The following is a 16973-nucleotide window of genomic DNA, read 5'->3' as shown; positions in this document are numbered from 1 at the left end:
CTGTTTCTGCCTTTCGGTTTTTACTGTCGATATTTTGCACTGTTTGCCAATGTTATTTGTTTGTTATTCCTTGGGCTTTGGTTTTTGCCGACACACGCAATTTTGTGGTCCATTAAAACAGTCAACGGCAGCAAATATCGCTGCGTTTGGTAGTTAGTCATGAATTTAATAATTCGTTTAAAAATTAGAATGGCAAGGGTTACAAGGGTACATTTGTTAATACATATAACCCAATTTATAGGTAAGTGTATAAAAAAATCTAGTAAAAATTTAATTGATTTCTAATGCATTACATATGTTTTAAAAAATGTACACTTCCATAAGTACATATGTAAGTATAGGGTGTTTTTTTTAGAGGTATAGAACTTTAAATTGCAATAAAACAACGATGGATTATTCGATTGACATGAATTTTATTGACATGAAAGATAATCTTGTGGCATTACATTTTAAATATGATTTCTGGCATATGACCGCCACGGCTGGCTCGGATGTAGTCCAATCTGGACGTCCAATTTGCAATGACTTTTTCCAACATTTGGCCGTATATCGGCAATAACACGGCGAATGTTGTCTTCCAAATGGTTTAGCGTTTGTGGCTTATCCGCATAGACCAATGACTTTACATAGCCCCACAAAAAGTAGTCTAGCGGTGTTAAATCACAAGATCTTGGAGGCTTATGAAAAATCGGGAACAACAGCAATCTCGTTTTGGGCCCATTCGACGAATCTACGCCTTGCTTGATGATCGTTTGGTTTCAATTCTTGCACGAGTTGGATTTTGTAAGCACGCATGACGAATTGCCAAACCAAACTGAGAATAAATCACTTGACAGCTGTTAAATCGGTCGCCATCTTGAACAGTAATGCCAACTTAAAGTTCTATACCTCTAAAAAAAACACCCGTTACATACGATCAAAAAATATTTAAATTATAAGTATTGACTTAGTTTAATAATAATAAAGTATGAGTCACATAATTGATTCACCAATAAAAATATTGTTCAATTAATATTTATGTCGCGATATCAACGTTTATTTTATCAAGTTTATTTTTGGTGTGCCACTGCAATTGTACCGCGATAAGCCAGACACGATGTGTACCTGAGTTAGGTACCGCGCATCTCTGACAGTCTCGAGACGCGTGGAAATTGGCTCAAAACAACAAGCAATGGTAGGGAAATTCGTGGAAAATCGTCGAACAAATATAGAAAACTCTACAAAAAAGACCAAAGCAAGGTCAAGTAAAGATACCCACTAGCTCTCGCTCTTTCTACCGCTCTATCTCTGTCTCTCTCTGCTCTCGATGGATTGCCACGACTAACGTCACCGAGGTAATGACTCACTCTGCCTAATTGTTCGGGACCGCACTGTCTCTCGCTCTCTTGCTCTTTGTGTCGGAGAGCGTGTGCGCAAACTGCTTCGCTTAAGCGCCTGGCGCACGCGTGCGAGCGAGACAGCCGTACAAACAAGTCGAGAGAGCGAGAACTACAGTGAAAAAACAAGTACAACAACTGCCAGCGGAGGCAGAAAATTTCTTCAATCGCCGCGAAGATTTCACAGCGTTTGGGCGTGTTTTCTCCGTTCCTGCCACTGCAAATCACCACATATGCGGGCCCAATTAATTCATAAATAATATACCGAACGAACAGGAAGAACGCCGTCACGGTTCTGCTTTCAATTAAGATTATTGATTGAACAACTTTCGCGATAAATCAAACTCCACATCAAATTCGCATCTCTCTCTGTACGCGCTTGAGTGGGTGTGTGTGTGTGTGGGCAGCATTTGTATTAGTGCGTGAGCAAATTATTGTATAATCGCCAAAAAAAAAAGAAGAAAAACAATAAAAGCAAAACGCCAACGCGAAAAGCAAAAGCTATACAATTAGAAAAAACAAGCTGAGCTAAAAAAACGAAACTAAAATTTGTCAGTTGAACTAAGTAATTGCGAAAAGATACCAAAAACTGCTGAGTACAAAAAGTATCTAAAAGATTCAAGAACTGCCTGTGACCTACCAAATTAAATGATAACCCCAAAGTAACTAAAAGTATAGCAGCCACAAAGAAAACCAGTTGTTGAGCCACTGCAAACCAGCTGATCCACCGAAAGACACCACGCAAAAACAAACCAACGAGCTGCTGAATTCATCGATCATTCATCAGCATGCAGGCCATCAAGTGTGTGGTTGTGGGCGACGGAGCGGTGGGTAAGACCTGCCTGCTCATCAGCTACACGACCAACGCCTTCCCGGGCGAGTACATACCCACCGTGTTCGACAACTACTCGGCCAACGTGATGGTGGATGCCAAGCCCATCAATCTGGGCCTCTGGGATACCGCTGGTCAGGAGGACTACGATCGTTTGAGGCCGCTCTCCTATCCGCAAACGGATGTGTTTCTCATCTGCTTCTCGCTGGTGAATCCGGCATCGTTTGAGAATGTGCGTGCCAAGTGGTTTCCGGAGGTGCGTCATCACTGCCCGAGTGTGCCCATTATCCTGGTCGGCACCAAGCTGGATCTGCGCGACGATAAGCAGACCATCGAGAAGCTGAAGGACAAGAAGCTCACGCCGATCACCTATCCCCAAGGACTGGCGATGGCCAAGGAAATCGCTGCGGTCAAGTATCTGGAGTGCTCGGCCCTGACCCAAAAGGGTCTGAAGACGGTCTTCGACGAGGCCATACGATCCGTGCTGTGTCCTGTCGTCCGCGGTCCCAAGCGGCACAAGTGCGCCCTGCTCTAAGAACTTTGAACCCACCCAAAACAAAAAAAAAAAACACAAAAAAGCGAAGAACTCTAAAAAAAAAAAGAGGAAAATGAGAAGAGAACAAAGCGCAAAATTCTGTGCAAAATATTCATATTCGCTTTGTTGGGTCTATAGTTACAGCAGATAGTGTGAGTGTGATGTGAATGGTAGTGTGAGTGCGATGTGAGTGCGTCTCTGGGTTGCGAGTGTGACGGCATGAGTGTGTGAATGAGTGTGCGTATTTTTGTTTTTATTGTCAGCTTTATGTGGGGGAGCAGCAGCCACAACAAGAACAACAACAACAGCTATCAACAGCAAGGGGACTACAAGGGATGGGCGGGGAGCGTGGTGGGGCAGGGGTCTCTGGGGGGCAGATCACGGATAGAAAGATACACACATAAGCATACAAGTATGATAGTGTGCGTACACGATGAAATAAATGTTGATAAACTTATAAAATTATTGAAAGTAATATTGCTCAAATTTTATTAACTATTTAAAGGGGTTTTCTTACTGCCACCACAGTTTCTACATTGCTGCAGATTACATGGTTACATTTTTCTGTTCTTAGTTATTTTTGCGTAGCATTTTTAATGACTAACTTGTTTTAGTATTTAGATTAAAGAACAGCTCATGACTTACAAGAATTGACATTTACAAAATGTTTTCGATTAAACAATATTAAAAGAATATTAAAAGTAGGACTTTAGAAGCTTAACTATACTAATGTATGCAGAAAACTGTAGCTGCAGTTTAAAGAAAACTAGTTGAAGTTCATAAAATGCCTTAAAAAAGCAAGTGCATCAGGATAAACAGCACACATTATGACTTTCTTGTGTTTTTTCAAGCAAAATTCGGTCCGAGAAAGGTATGACAAATAAAGTTAAATGAATTGTAAATAAATCTAGACGGTTTAAAGCCTTTAGCGCCCCAAACACTGTCACTATAACAAGAACCAGATAGCTGTTATCTGGGTGGGCGAGAAAAACCGCAGGAAAGGCCCCGCCTATGGCCAATATCTGAACAATCGGGAATCGGGGAATGTGGGAATGTGGGAAGCCGACAAATGAAAACGAAACTTTCATTTATACATACGAGTATAGTAGATATTAGAGTTATGAAGGAATGTGTGTGTGTGTCTGATCAATGGTCTTCCCGCTCAATGCATTTGCATTTGGCATTTGACTTGATTTAATGTATACTAAATGCACAATTAGCCACTACTTTCATGTTAATTTATATACTGATATTTATGTTAAATAAATGCATATACTTTGCCAATTTGTTTTTAACGAAAGAAAGCGGTAAATAAAAAAAACCAACACTTTATTTATATTAACACATAATTTACCAATAAAGAGTGTAATATTAATCAACCGAAATAAACGTGTGTACAAAGCTAAATAGTAAATTATGTTGGGAATAAAGTGCATTCCAGATTTATGTCTTCTATGGCAGTAATGTGTGGGTATATTCAAAGTTCGTTATAGATGGTAATGCAATGGGTTTTAACTCCTGAATTGCTGCATACTTTTCGGCGACCGCGGCAAATTCCAAACGCCGAGCGACTTTAATCTTATCTGCACCCGCATTTGTCACTAATTTTAGATAATTATTTCCGATTGCCGGACACGCCGGAAGTTCTGATCCCCGGACCGGTTGACTAAGCAATTTGCCAGTTCCAGTCCAATCATATATGTACCTATATACACAATGGCCACAATGGCGCTACATCATATTTATTTATGTTTTCGATCAATTCCATCTATTTCTGCAGTATACTTCGATTGTCATAATGAGCCAGCTGTTGATTGATTGCCCGCGGTTATGGTGAGGTTCTGGTTTGGGTTATTCGGGTGATTGGGGTGTTTTGGGTGGGTGCTTTTGATGGCTTTGCCGTGGGTTACCGTGTGTATGTGGCTCGTTAGCGGATGTGGGACCCACAACGCCGCTGCTCAGTGTGAATTTGACAAATAATTACATAAGACAACCTGCTGTGCGAATTGTGCCCATCCTCCCGCACATTTCAATGGCCTCTGATGGATGTTTTTGAAACACCCGCACACCCACATCCACAGCCATCAGGGTTTTGTCTGTGACGCGACGAATCGCATAATTGACCCACATTTTGAACAAACACCGCGACCAGCCAGCCAGCCAGCCAGCAATCAAAACAGAGAGGCCGTAAAGGATCGAGAGACCAACGAAGTCAATTTAATTAGCAGCAACATTTGGCTAGCATCTAGAACTGCTTGCTGCACCTCTAGAATTTGCACTTTTGGCTCTAGAATGCAACGCCGAAGAAGCCGCTGAGTGAAGAAGCGTTGACAGGCGCGGAATGTTCGGCATGTGCAGATACAATTGCCCTACTACATTGCATGCGGATACTTTGTTTCACAACAATGCCAAATCACAAATCAAAAATAATTCTCAATTCATTTCATAAATTTGTGTTTTCTCGCATGCAATCATACAAGCAATAGCTTTAATTTTATGGTTTAACTTGTGCTTCATGCTTGTTGCATTTATTTTGAACATTTTCCTACCTTCCTTCCATTCACTTTGATATCTTTTACGTCTTAGAACACATATCATACACAAAAGCATAGTAATTTTTCTAGAATTCTTCTAAAATGTAAATGATTGTGCTTTTCACCTATAAACAGAAGCAAAATTCCATTGCTCGCATGAATAAAAGGCATATAATAAAATTAGCTTGCTTTTCCCTTGAATTCCCTTTAATTTCCAATTCCCATTAAAGGTCCGAATTTTAGAATGTGAACGGTATGGGATTATCCCCCCTCAAAATCGAAGGGGGAAAACTGCAGAATGGCCAATACCGCAAAGTGGACAACTGCTGTGCGATGCAAATCCATTGACAAGTGTCGCATAATCATGCCCCATGCCAAATGTAAATGCAAATGGAAAATGCTAAATGCCAAATTTATGCACTGCATGCGTGAAATTAAAAGCTTCCCCGGCGGACTTACAGCTCCATTTGGTCCTGATTTTCGGGCCAGGTTTTGGCCAAAAGAGGTTCGCGCAATTTGTCCGCTTTCAGGCGGTTAACAATTTGGCTAAATCAATTATACGCACGACGAGCAACGTGAAATCGACTGCTATTTTTCATGGCGATTTTCTGCTTAATTGAGAAATTTCCAGGGAAATCGTGGCCTTCCCGTACGGCAAAGCCGAAAAATTTAATATGAAAATTTCCAAAAGAATTCCTTGCTGGCCACAAATTGCGTACGAAATGCCAATAAAATACGCTCCAGCGCAAAAATTCCATGCCACATAAGATGAAGGTAAATTCAGGTGAGCTTGGCGCTGGGCAGGTCAAAATATTTCACACTTCCGCTGTGGCGAATACTTGCACCTGAACCTCTGCCAACAGGATATGACAAGCTCAGACCTCACCCACCCTCCCTCTATCACCTAGGCCACCCAACCATTTTCTCAGCATATTTTCAGCGGCAACTTCCTGCCAGAAAACACATTGCAAATTATGATGCGAATACGAGGTGCGGGCGGAAATGTTGAGTTTTCCAAACGGCCAACTAGAAAAAATTTCATTTGTGCGCTGATGTTGATATTGGTTTTGGCTGCTCATGGAAAAACAAAGGAATATGGGACAAATCGATTTTACTCGAACTGGAAACAACTTCAATACAGATAAATAAATAATAAAAAACAATAGTTTGCACCTTTACCTAAGTTAATAGATATTGCTTTACAAAACCTTATTGTATTTAGGGAACATCATTTCACATTAAGATGCTGACTATTTAAGCGGAACACCACGCGATACTTTGAGTAACTGTGAGATACTGTAAGTAAACAAAAACTTAAGAACTCAATTGATATGGATGGCCAGCAGGCAGGACACGCAGGACATTCGATGGGCTTGTGGTGATAAAGCGCAGCCATCTAGTGGCGTAACCAATATCCGTTGCAAGGATTACGCATGTGGGTATCTTCCTCGGACTTGTTATTGATAATCTTTGTCATGGCCTGCATGGCAACGTAAAGCATCGACAGCGGCTAACAAAAAAGCAAGGAGTCACAGGACAACAGCGTGCCGGAAAAGGATGCAGTCAGCAAAATTTCAATACTTGCATCTTTACTAGTTAGAAAAATCTCATAAATACATTAAACATGTAAGAAAATGTACAAGTTATTGTATTGCATTGTTATCTTTATATATAAATCAGAATGACATTGATATTCATAGAAAAATTGTTTTGAAAGTATCTCAATATTTTTGATTGTGTAAAAGATGGGCCAGGATTGTCGTCCTGCGGAGTAACGAACTGCGGCAGGACCAGACAGGCGACGGGCCTTGTTTGTCCCGTCGATCGATGCAGCTGGAGTCCAGGCGAGTCGAGTGTATTAAAAACAAAGTCACACTGTGTGTCCTGCATCCTTGTACGCTGCCAAAGTCAATGAACAGCGACGTGGGACTTGGACGTGGATGTGGAAGTGGACGTGGTTGTGGAACCGGCTGCCAGGATATGAAGCGTGTGCGAAAGTTTTGCACAATTAGGATGCCTCCTCGTCGGATCGCTCATCCTTCTCGGGGCAATAAAAAAGTTTAAAGTTGCGTTTAAATATGCATTCCATAATTCATGAATGCAGCAGCAACAGCAGCAGCAGTGGGGGAGCTTTGATTTTCCAGTCGACGCCGACAGCAACACGTTTCCGCCATTTTGTTGGCTGGCTGGCCAACTTGTTGCATTTTCTACATTTGCATGGTTGGAAAATGATGATCGGGTGGGGAAAGTGTAAGGGAAATGTTGACATCCCGAACACGTTGAAATTTCCGCCAGACAACGAGCGATGCTGAAATGTTGAAAAGCTGAAAGGCTGAAAACTTGCGCCAGTCTGACATTCAAATCGACCAAAAGTACCGAGTGTGTGTGTGAGATTTCAGGTGTGCATACTGAATTTGAGTATGATTCTATGTGAGGCTTTTCATTTTCAATTAAACACAATTACATGTCCAACTGTCAGCTTTCAGTTAATAATGAACACAAGACACAACTAAAACACAGGCCAACATCCCGAAATAGGTGTCACTTAGTTGCGCCCCAGGTAGTTGAGCTGATGCTCAAAAGTATCTGAATTTTTGCGCTACACTCTATTTTTGACCACCTCCCTCTGCTATACAGTTCAAAGATTTTGCCCCACACCCCCTCCGTCCCTTTTGTGTGTTTGGCTTTTTAAAAATATATATGTAAACAAAACACACATAGTATTTACATTCGCGTATAATGATTTTTGGGGTAAATAGATGGATAGAATTCTCAGTGGGATCGAATCTAATGAAATCAAATGAACTTACTTTTTAATATATATATTTTCCGCAGCAAGAACGTATCTAGAGCAGAGCAAAAATTATTCACCCTCGGCGCAGATTGACATTAATTGTTTAAATTGAAGCGGATACGCTCGACTGGCCAGCGAAATTCTTATAAATTTTATTCCGGCACGGGTGAATTCCATCGAAGGATTTACGCATCCCACTTTGGACTTTGGACTTGGGAAAACTTGCTTGAAGGGCTTAAGTAATGACGGAAACTTTGGGAATTTATGGAAAGTGGAAATTAGTAGCTAGGGGTTTCTAAGATTTACTAATGCAACTATTAACATTGTATGATGTAATCAAATTACTTTGGCCGGAAATTTACTTAAAGGGTTGAGTAGTTTATAGTTAAACTTCGGACAATTAGGTACAAGTTACAAGAACCACTTTCCACTGTCAGTTAGAGTATAGTAATCACAAAATGAGTTAATCAAATTAGTCTTAATAAAACACTTATACATATACATTTGTCACCACAAAACCGCCAAGTGTTAAATTTATTCAAAAATGCTTCTTCCCCCGAAATTTCATGCATTTGACGCAAATTCGGGGGAAATCCTCGCCCTCTTTGGTAACTGATGTCTCTGAGGACACTTTATCATGGCTCGCGAGGCTCAAACAATTGTTGCAAATGGAGCTCAGCGACTAAGTGGTTTTATTTTAAATCTTTCACGTTCAGCCCAGAGTCACCGAAAAAGTCACAGAAAAAAGAACTAAGAGCGCGGAAATCTGAAGCTTTATTAAAACAAGTTGCTTTCAAAAACTCAACAGTCGCGACAAGTTGTAAGCGGAATAATTTGGTTTTCCTGTTTTGTCAGCTCTCCTTATTTTTCTTTTTTCCATCTGAAGCTCAATTGTTTGGTAAATGTCAGTCTTCATTTGTCAGCTACATTCAAAGTTGGCTTAAGTGGCTTCGTTCTTGGGCGGAGGATACAGATATACTAGATTTATATATCTATATACAGACAATGTGCACTAAAGCTTTAAAGGTGGCCTATTCTACTTTACACCCATGGGCGGACATTTAAAATTACAATTGAAATTGAAAAATTCCCAACGAAGCACTTACTGTCTTATAAGAAGCCTATAAATATTTAGTATAGCTTTTCAAGGACTAATTCTGATTAATTTATCAATCGATTTGCCGATGAGCCTTGACACAAAATGCCAGACTCTGGATTTATGGCCCAACATTACGAGCTGACTAGCTAATTATTTCGCTGTGTTTCGCCTTGGCTTTTGCCCACTTAACAACTGCCTGTCTTTGTTTCTTGGCAGTGAATCAAGCCTGGAATCAATAAAATCCCGTGGCACATGAATTCAAACACGTAAACCCCAAAAACAAAGCCTGCAAATGTGCATGGCATCAAAATCAAAAAGGGGGCCAAAACAACAAAAGCCAACAGCGAACGAAAGTGAATTTCACGCCATTGGCCAAAACGATTTTCCGGTAGGAAGGCATCAATCAGATCGGAAAATATTTCGTTTCGCTTATTTATTTATGCGTCCCTGGCGTATGCGTAATATTTCGATGGTTTATTACAAACTCATTGAATTCACAGAGCTGCATAGTTGAAGCGAGCCTAATATGCATAATTATTCATTCTAATTTATTGAATATATTTATTAAATTACGAGCTTGTTATATTTGCTCGCTTATTTAAAGTTTTTATAGCCAAAAGTTTGCAGTTGGCAACTTTTTAATAGCTTTTATTACTACTTAGCACGAAAGAATAAACTAATAAACATGACAAGTGAATTTTAGCTTTCACATAATACTACTTTTTAAACTTCTTTCAATTAAAACTTAGCAAACCTACTACCAGAATATGTCAATTATAAGATTGTAAAAATTTAAGTACCACATTGTAGTACATTTTTAATGTTAAACCGCCTGAAATGAAACGAGCTAAATCGTTTAAAATTGAATAGTATTTCTTTTTCAGACATTTAAGATAAATAACCCGAGACATCTGTGCCACAAAGGAATGCTAATCAAGTGGGAAGCCGGAGCAATGAAATTATCGACCGATTTCGGATTCCCAGTGGTTTCTCGTTCCCATGTTCGTGCCACATAAGCTCCCTAATTGAACTCTTTTACTTTAAGCCCGCTTCCGCGTTTCTGTCAAATGGAGCATGTAAATCCAACCCACCGGAATCCGCCACCCACTCGATTGCACATCGAGTCAGGTGACCTTGTGGCAGTGGTTGGATTGGGCGGTGGGGATGGGCCATCTTGTTTAACTCAAACTGCAATGGGCCATTTGCTGTTACATTAACCCACTATGCACAGCTCATAAATTAGGAGGCATCTCAACACCTGCGAATTGCAGTTGCAGTTGAATCGCAATCGCCATCGCCATCGGGCAGATGGCTTTAATATGCTCGGAATTTCGCAGCAAAACCCCTCAATAAACACTGATTTTCATTTTGACTGCAGAAAGCGTTAAATAGTTTTGTGGTTTTTGGCTGTTTAGATGAAAAGTTAATACGGCTGCGACCTTTGATGCGTCAGCTGCCAAAAATGAACAGGCTAACTCTGCACTGAAAAAATCCTTATTAAATCATTCCACAAAGGTTACAATTCTAAAGGGTATATATATATATGTATATAACCTACAAAACTAGTCTCTTAGCTCTAAACAAATTCTGTACCATAGAATTAGAACGTTTATGTTTATATTATTCACTTTTACGCAAGACTTTCGAATACTTGAACCTAGGTGACGACGACGAAGTTGTTGAAATTTTTATCATATTAATACAATTCCGGTGGAGCAAGCTACTTGCATAAATAAGACGCAGATAAATAAACACGATCGAGATGAATAAGTTTCAGGAATTGTGCACATGTGACCGAGCCGTTAGGCAATCGAAAATCTATGCAATTAAAATGCTATAAAGTTTTTCACAACCCAATCACCGGAACATAAACTCAGCATGTACTTGAACGAGAATCCATAGGAGCCATAAAATATATGGCCTACAATTTGTTTGAACTATCGTCGCCTGCAAAGTTCCAAGGACAACGCATTGTATCTTACTATTTCTATCTATTTATTATGCTGCGTACAGCCATTGAATGGCCATAAAACCATTGCATACTTAGTGGCGTTTGGTGGGTAGTAATACGTTTTTAATAAACCGAATAGCAGCAGGCCCCATTTTCCTGGCAGCAGAGGAATTACAGGACTCTACAGGAACCCCTCCATATCAAAGCACTATTCAGTTTGGTGCCGCAATAACCGAAAATCTAATAGCCATAAATGTGGTGATTTTGGGCATTTCTAGCCGAAAACGGACCGTAAAAATGGTCGCCCCCATTCCGCGATTTATCGCCGTGTGTTTAACAACATGTTAACATGTTGACTATTGCAATGAGCATTTCGTATGCGGGCGTGCCCGTAAATCAGGCAATCGACTGTGAGCCACAACAACAGCCAAACATTAACCCCGGAAAACCCCAAATCCGTTTCCCGCAGGATTCGGGCCTTTTTGCGGTTTGACGGGCCATAATATGATTTAACCTGCGGTTTGCGTTTGCATTTGCTTTGATTACCGATTTTGGGTTTTGTTTCGATAGTCGCACTCACTGTGTTTGCTTAATATAATATTTCTGTCATAATCCTTTCCATATTTCAATAGCATTTAACTAACTCAACTAGCTAAATAACAGATTGAAACACTTCAAATCAGTTATATGTAACATTTTAATTTACACATTGCTTCTTTCTTACTATTTAAATTTTAAAAATTATTTTTGGGACTAGGCTTAATTGAATAGAGCCCGAAGTCTACCGAACTAATTTATTGTTCCCAGCACCATCGCCATCCCATTTGCAACCTATTCATTCCGCTCATTTGTATCTCCACTCGGCCGGTCTGTCTAGTTATTATGCTGTTATTTATATTTCAGCGCGAAATTCTCAGTGCCCCCGAGTGTTGCACAATTTTCGTGTGTTTTTCCACCGCTTTGTTTGTTTTTTTGTCATCAAACATGTTGCGTGTCTGGCCGCCGTGTGCAATTTAAGCGATGACTGAGGTTAAGGAGGGGTGCAGAAATTCGGGAGGAGGGCTGACAAACTTTTGCCACGTAAATGATTTGTTTTGTCAATTATTTTGTTAGCCAACATGCAACAGCAAAAGCAACGGCAGAGTCTCAGCTGATAACATCAAAACAAAGGATCCCATCCCATAATCCCAAAGGAATAACTTTTTCGGGCTCCGATTTAATTGAGAGGCGTGGCCGCACAAATTGCATCAAGATAAACAAACATTTCCGTAAACGGGCAGTAAACAACAACGGAGTTGATGTGTCCCAGATTGAAAGTCTGATTTCGTGATTTTCTGATTTTCCACAGATTTTATTAAGTACTGGGCGAGGATCGCTTCGCTTAAGATTGTCTGCGGCATCTGTTTAGACAAGTGAGTCGCATGCATAAATATTTATCGCACTCGCAGCCAGCTGATTATTTATTGCCTGGCGGCAGATTAAAAAATAATGAAACACATGTGCACTCGACTCTCTTGCTGTTCAAATTAAAATCAATGCACATTTGGATTTCGGGCGGCCTACAAAAATAATAGAAAAACAGAGTTTTATGGGGGAAGAACGCCAAACAAAGAACAAAAAAATGAAGGAAAATCCGTTGCTGAACTGGCAATTGAGTGATGGATGGATTGGCATTGGCCCCACTACCATTCGGCATTTCTTTTTTATGCCTCTCGTCTTAATTAACATGCGCGACATTCTGTTATTTCTTTTTTTTTCCTTTTTTTTTTGTGACATATGCTTAGGTTCTGACGTTAGGGGACTAGATATTCGGTTGAAATTACCTTAGAGCAACTGGAACTCGAACACCATTCAAAATCGACAACACACACGATAGCTCACTCACTTATAATATCTTTGTGGTAAATTCATTTGCTAATGATGCGCCTGGCCAGAGAAATAAATTTCCCAATTCATTGCACTAAATTTGTGGCACTAATTGCACTTAGCCGCAATCGCGATAACTCAAAATAACACACGCGGCACCCAAGATTCCAAATATTTAGGAGGAAAATATTCAAAAACACATAGACATACAGAGATCTCTTGAATTCAATTTGCTTGGCGAACTGAAGAGCGTACAGTTGACCGTTTCACAGTGCGGGCCGTTGCCAACTGAATCGGTGGATAGGAATCGAAATAAAGCCAGCCCCGAAACGCTGGCACAAAGGCTCGTGTATCTTTCGGATTTTCCGCTCGTTTTGTTTCGGCTATCTGTCGGATTTCGCCTTCGTGTGGAAAAGCCGGCAAAACAAAATGTAAATAACAGTGGGCAGGAGGGTATATTGGTTGGGTGGTGCGGGGTGCGGGGGTTTATGGGAAACCGGCTTTTGGTCTCAGTGTTGAGCTTTGCAGATTTTACGCCTTACGACCCAAAACGTCAGACGAATGGATGTGTGCCCCCTGCTCCATAAAAAAAACCCCACCCACTACACCCACCCCCTCTCTGTTTGCTTTGTGGCTTTTCGGGGTTGTTGTTAGAGAGTGTGTCGGTGTGTGTGTGTGTGTGTGCGTGTGAGTGTGTGTGTCAGCGTTTGTTTGTAGATACTTCGGCTTGTTCTGCAATTGGCGGGAAATGTTGTGGATCGCATTTGGAGTGGCTCCTTGAAGCCATTAATATGCTAGACATTAAAATCTAATCTTGTTAATTAAATTAATTGGCGTTCAGTGAGGTCCTTAAACAGGTAATAGCATCAAATATGGAATGTCATACCTCGATGAGTTCGTAACTAAATTTCCAATCAAACTGTGTTTTCAAAAAAAAAAAATATTTTTTTCACAATTTTTGCAATTTTTGATGATGATTTTGTATTTTTGCCGAAAATCGATTTTCTGTGTTTTTGCGATTATAAATATCAGTATTTTGATGAGAACATTTTAAATATTGGTCCGAATATGGACTGTCATATTTCTGTGTCGATTTTCTGTGTTTTTGCGATTATAAATATCAGTATTTTGATCAGAACATTTTAAATATTGGTCCGAATATAGAATGTCATACCTCGTTGAGTTCGTAATTAAATTTCCAATCGAACTGTGTTTTCAAAAAAAAAATTTTTTTTTCACATTTTTTGCAATTTTTTATGATGATTTTGGATTTTTCACGAAAATCGATTTTCTGTGTTTTTGCGATAAAAATATCAGTATTTTGATCAGAACATTCAAAATATAGCTCCAAATATGGAATGTCATACCTCGTTGAGTTCGTAATTAAATTTTCAATCGAACGGTGTTTTCAAAAAAAAATTATATTTATTTCACATTTTTTGCAATTTTTAATGATGGTACCCCTTACAAAAAATACGAAAATTTGACCACAAATTCTTTTAACAGAGTCGGTCAAAAAGTGATTTGGTTGGATAGAATTGCTAATTAGGAGTAAAAAATGTAATTCTTTTAGCTTTCTGACCATTTTTAGCCAAGTTATACCAAAAATACCAATCGAAAATATTGAAATTTTGCCGAAATTCGATTTTCTGTTTTTTGCGAATATTATTATCAGTACTTTGATCACAGCATTCGAAATATTGGTCCAAATATGGAATGTCATACCTTATCCTAATTTTAATGCTTTCTAAGTTTTTTAGTGCTTTTCGTATTCACATTAATTTTTTGTAAAATTTTCTCTCAAAACGGGAAATAGTTACTTTTGAAACCATACCTTGCTCAACTCACAATCCACCTTGTCAACATGTTGCAGGAGCACCAAATGTTGCCAACACACATCGCTCATGCGCCCTGTTGTCCCATTCGCCGTGTTCTTCGTTGTTTTTCCTTGCCTCCCCCTCTGTGCCGCCTTCACCCGGCACCACCACCCCCCGGGCCGTCCCTTACTACCCAATTACCAACACCATTGCCTATCCCAACCAACACGAGCGACCGCCTAACGCTGCCAAAGTGACAACCTTTCAGTTTTATCGCTTCTACATAGCCATGGTTTGTATGTTACTGATTGTGTGCCAATGTTTGCAAGGGGGATATCTATGTGTGTGTGTATAAATAATGTAACAGTAAATTAGCGTGTTTGACACACTGTGGGCGTGGCCAAACGGTGCGTGCGTTGAACAAACTCAATCAAGTTAATATTTGTAATTGCGGATAAGTTGAAAATGAAAAGTCTTCGGTGAATTAAAAACAAAATATCTAACATATTCTGCCAGGAAAATATTTAATATTAAAATAATTATAACTATTAAGTTAATTTAATTAATATATGAACGTAATTGCGTATTCCGCGATCTTTCTATCTACGCCGATTACTATTTTTACAAAACTAACCAGTTTCTGCTATATAGATGATTTAAAATATGCACAAGAAAAAAATTATTTAATTATGCTTATTATATTTATTTGGCACAATTTAATATCATGATAAATAGAAGGAAATATTTTTCTTCTCATCAAATAATAAACGAAATTATGTGACTCAATTAAAAATAATTGTATGCGTATTCTCTAATTGAATCAAAATTTATATTCAATTTTCCTCTTTTCATAAAATTGAGAAGAAATTATTTTTATATTACCGTCGCTGGCCAATTACATGTTGCAAAAACAAAAGGCGTCCGCTGCTGATTTAAATTCAGATTTTTATTATACTCAGTACGAAAGAAAACTTGGCCATTGGAAAACCCAACGCGAAACTGGGAAAACAACAAAAGTAAAAATTAGAAAAGCTAGTTTTAAATATATTCTGTAAATAATAAGACAAATCTCTACTTATTATCTATTTTAGAAAATAAATAATATTATTTAAATATTTAGAGTATTAGTTATGAAAATTACAATTTTAGTGTATTGTGTACCAAATAAAATCGCATAGTCAAAAGTCAACAAAAATAACTGCTAGGCGAGTAAACAAGCGGACACAGCGAACACCAGACAAATAATTAGAAGCCAACGGGGAGCAGTCTAAGCAAAAACTGTTTTTACCCGCTCCGATTATATCCATTTCGCAGAACATCAAATGAGCCAAGACGTAAATAAGATCGTCTTCCTCTCATTTTTGGGCGAAAATCTTGAGAGTCCACAGCAGGCGCCACCAAAGGGCACTCGATGAGATGACGCGATCGCAGAGTTCGCCTCACATCCGAATGATCACAGACTTTTCGCACCTGTACAAATCAGTTGTTGTTTTTCGCCTTATTGTGGTGTCTGCTGGCCAAAACGTATTTTTGGTTCATTGCCAAACAGGCGAGAAGCAAAAAAGTGACGGACTATGCCAAAATATCTTCAGACATTGCGTATTGAGTAGGTATTTTCTTGACTGAACAATTGTTATAGTTCTTTTTGGAAAATTAATATTTTTTCAAGATTTTTTATTTGCTATTTAAAAGTATTTAACGTACTGTATTAATGTCCAAGTATCCAATTCGTTCATTCGCAAGAATTTATTTGGTTGTTTTATTATTATTGGCTTAATTTTGTTGCTCATAGTTGATCAGCTAATATTAATTATATTTAAGTTCCTTGAGTAATGAAATGGAATGATCAGTTATTAACAAATTGTTATCAGATAAATTAAAGTAAGATTTGACCAATTAAGTTCAATGGTCTTCGTCCCTACAAAAGATTATTAATGGACATCTTCTTCAGGCACAATCCAATCGGGCACGTACAATAAATCTGTCTTTTATTTGCCTCAATTAAACATGGTCGAAGAAAATCCCTGGCCATTGCCGTATTTTTGGCCCAAAGGGATTTCGTGGGCCGTGACTTTTTGCCCAATCCGTGGGCCAGAAATTCTCACCGGAATTTTGGAAGGTGCGGTATGTTTGTAGTTTCATTCCCCTGGAAAATTTTGGCTGTAAATT

The 16973-nt window shown here is 39.1% G+C and overlaps 2 protein-coding genes across 3 annotated transcripts in view; one reads left to right on the top strand and one right to left on the bottom strand.

Annotated features, from left to right (window-relative positions):
- The window catches only part of LOC120447974 (probable basic-leucine zipper transcription factor Q), a 31182-nt gene extending 17923 nt beyond the window's left edge, over positions 1 to 13259 (bottom strand). The window contains exon 1 of one of the 2 annotated variants that reach the window (XM_039629667.1): positions 12945 to 13259. The gene's annotated coding sequence lies outside the window, so the exon portion shown is untranslated. The remainder of the gene's footprint in view (positions 1 to 12944) is intronic. The other variant, XM_039629668.2, reaches the window with a different exon arrangement.
- LOC120447978 (ras-related protein Rac2) lies at positions 1536 to 4123 on the top strand. The gene has a single exon (XM_039629672.2). The coding sequence runs from the start codon at positions 2165 to 2167 to the stop codon at positions 2741 to 2743; it is 579 nt and encodes a 192-aa protein (XP_039485606.1). The 5' UTR covers positions 1536 to 2164; the 3' UTR covers positions 2744 to 4123.
- Positions 13260 to 16973: the final 3714 nt, after the last annotated feature.

Source organism: Drosophila santomea, chromosome 3L (genome assembly GCF_016746245.2).
Source record: "Drosophila santomea strain STO CAGO 1482 chromosome 3L, Prin_Dsan_1.1, whole genome shotgun sequence".
NCBI classification, from domain to species: Eukaryota; Metazoa; Arthropoda; class Insecta; order Diptera; family Drosophilidae; genus Drosophila; species Drosophila santomea.
The sequence above is the reverse complement of the archived record's forward strand: the minus strand, read 5'-3'. Positions and strand labels throughout refer to the sequence as shown.

Excerpts from the sequence above, each read along its gene's own strand:
- LOC120447978 (XM_039629672.2), top strand. The coding sequence starts at position 2,165 with ATGCAGGCCATCAAGTGTGTGGTTGTGGGCGACGGAGCGGTGGGTAAG.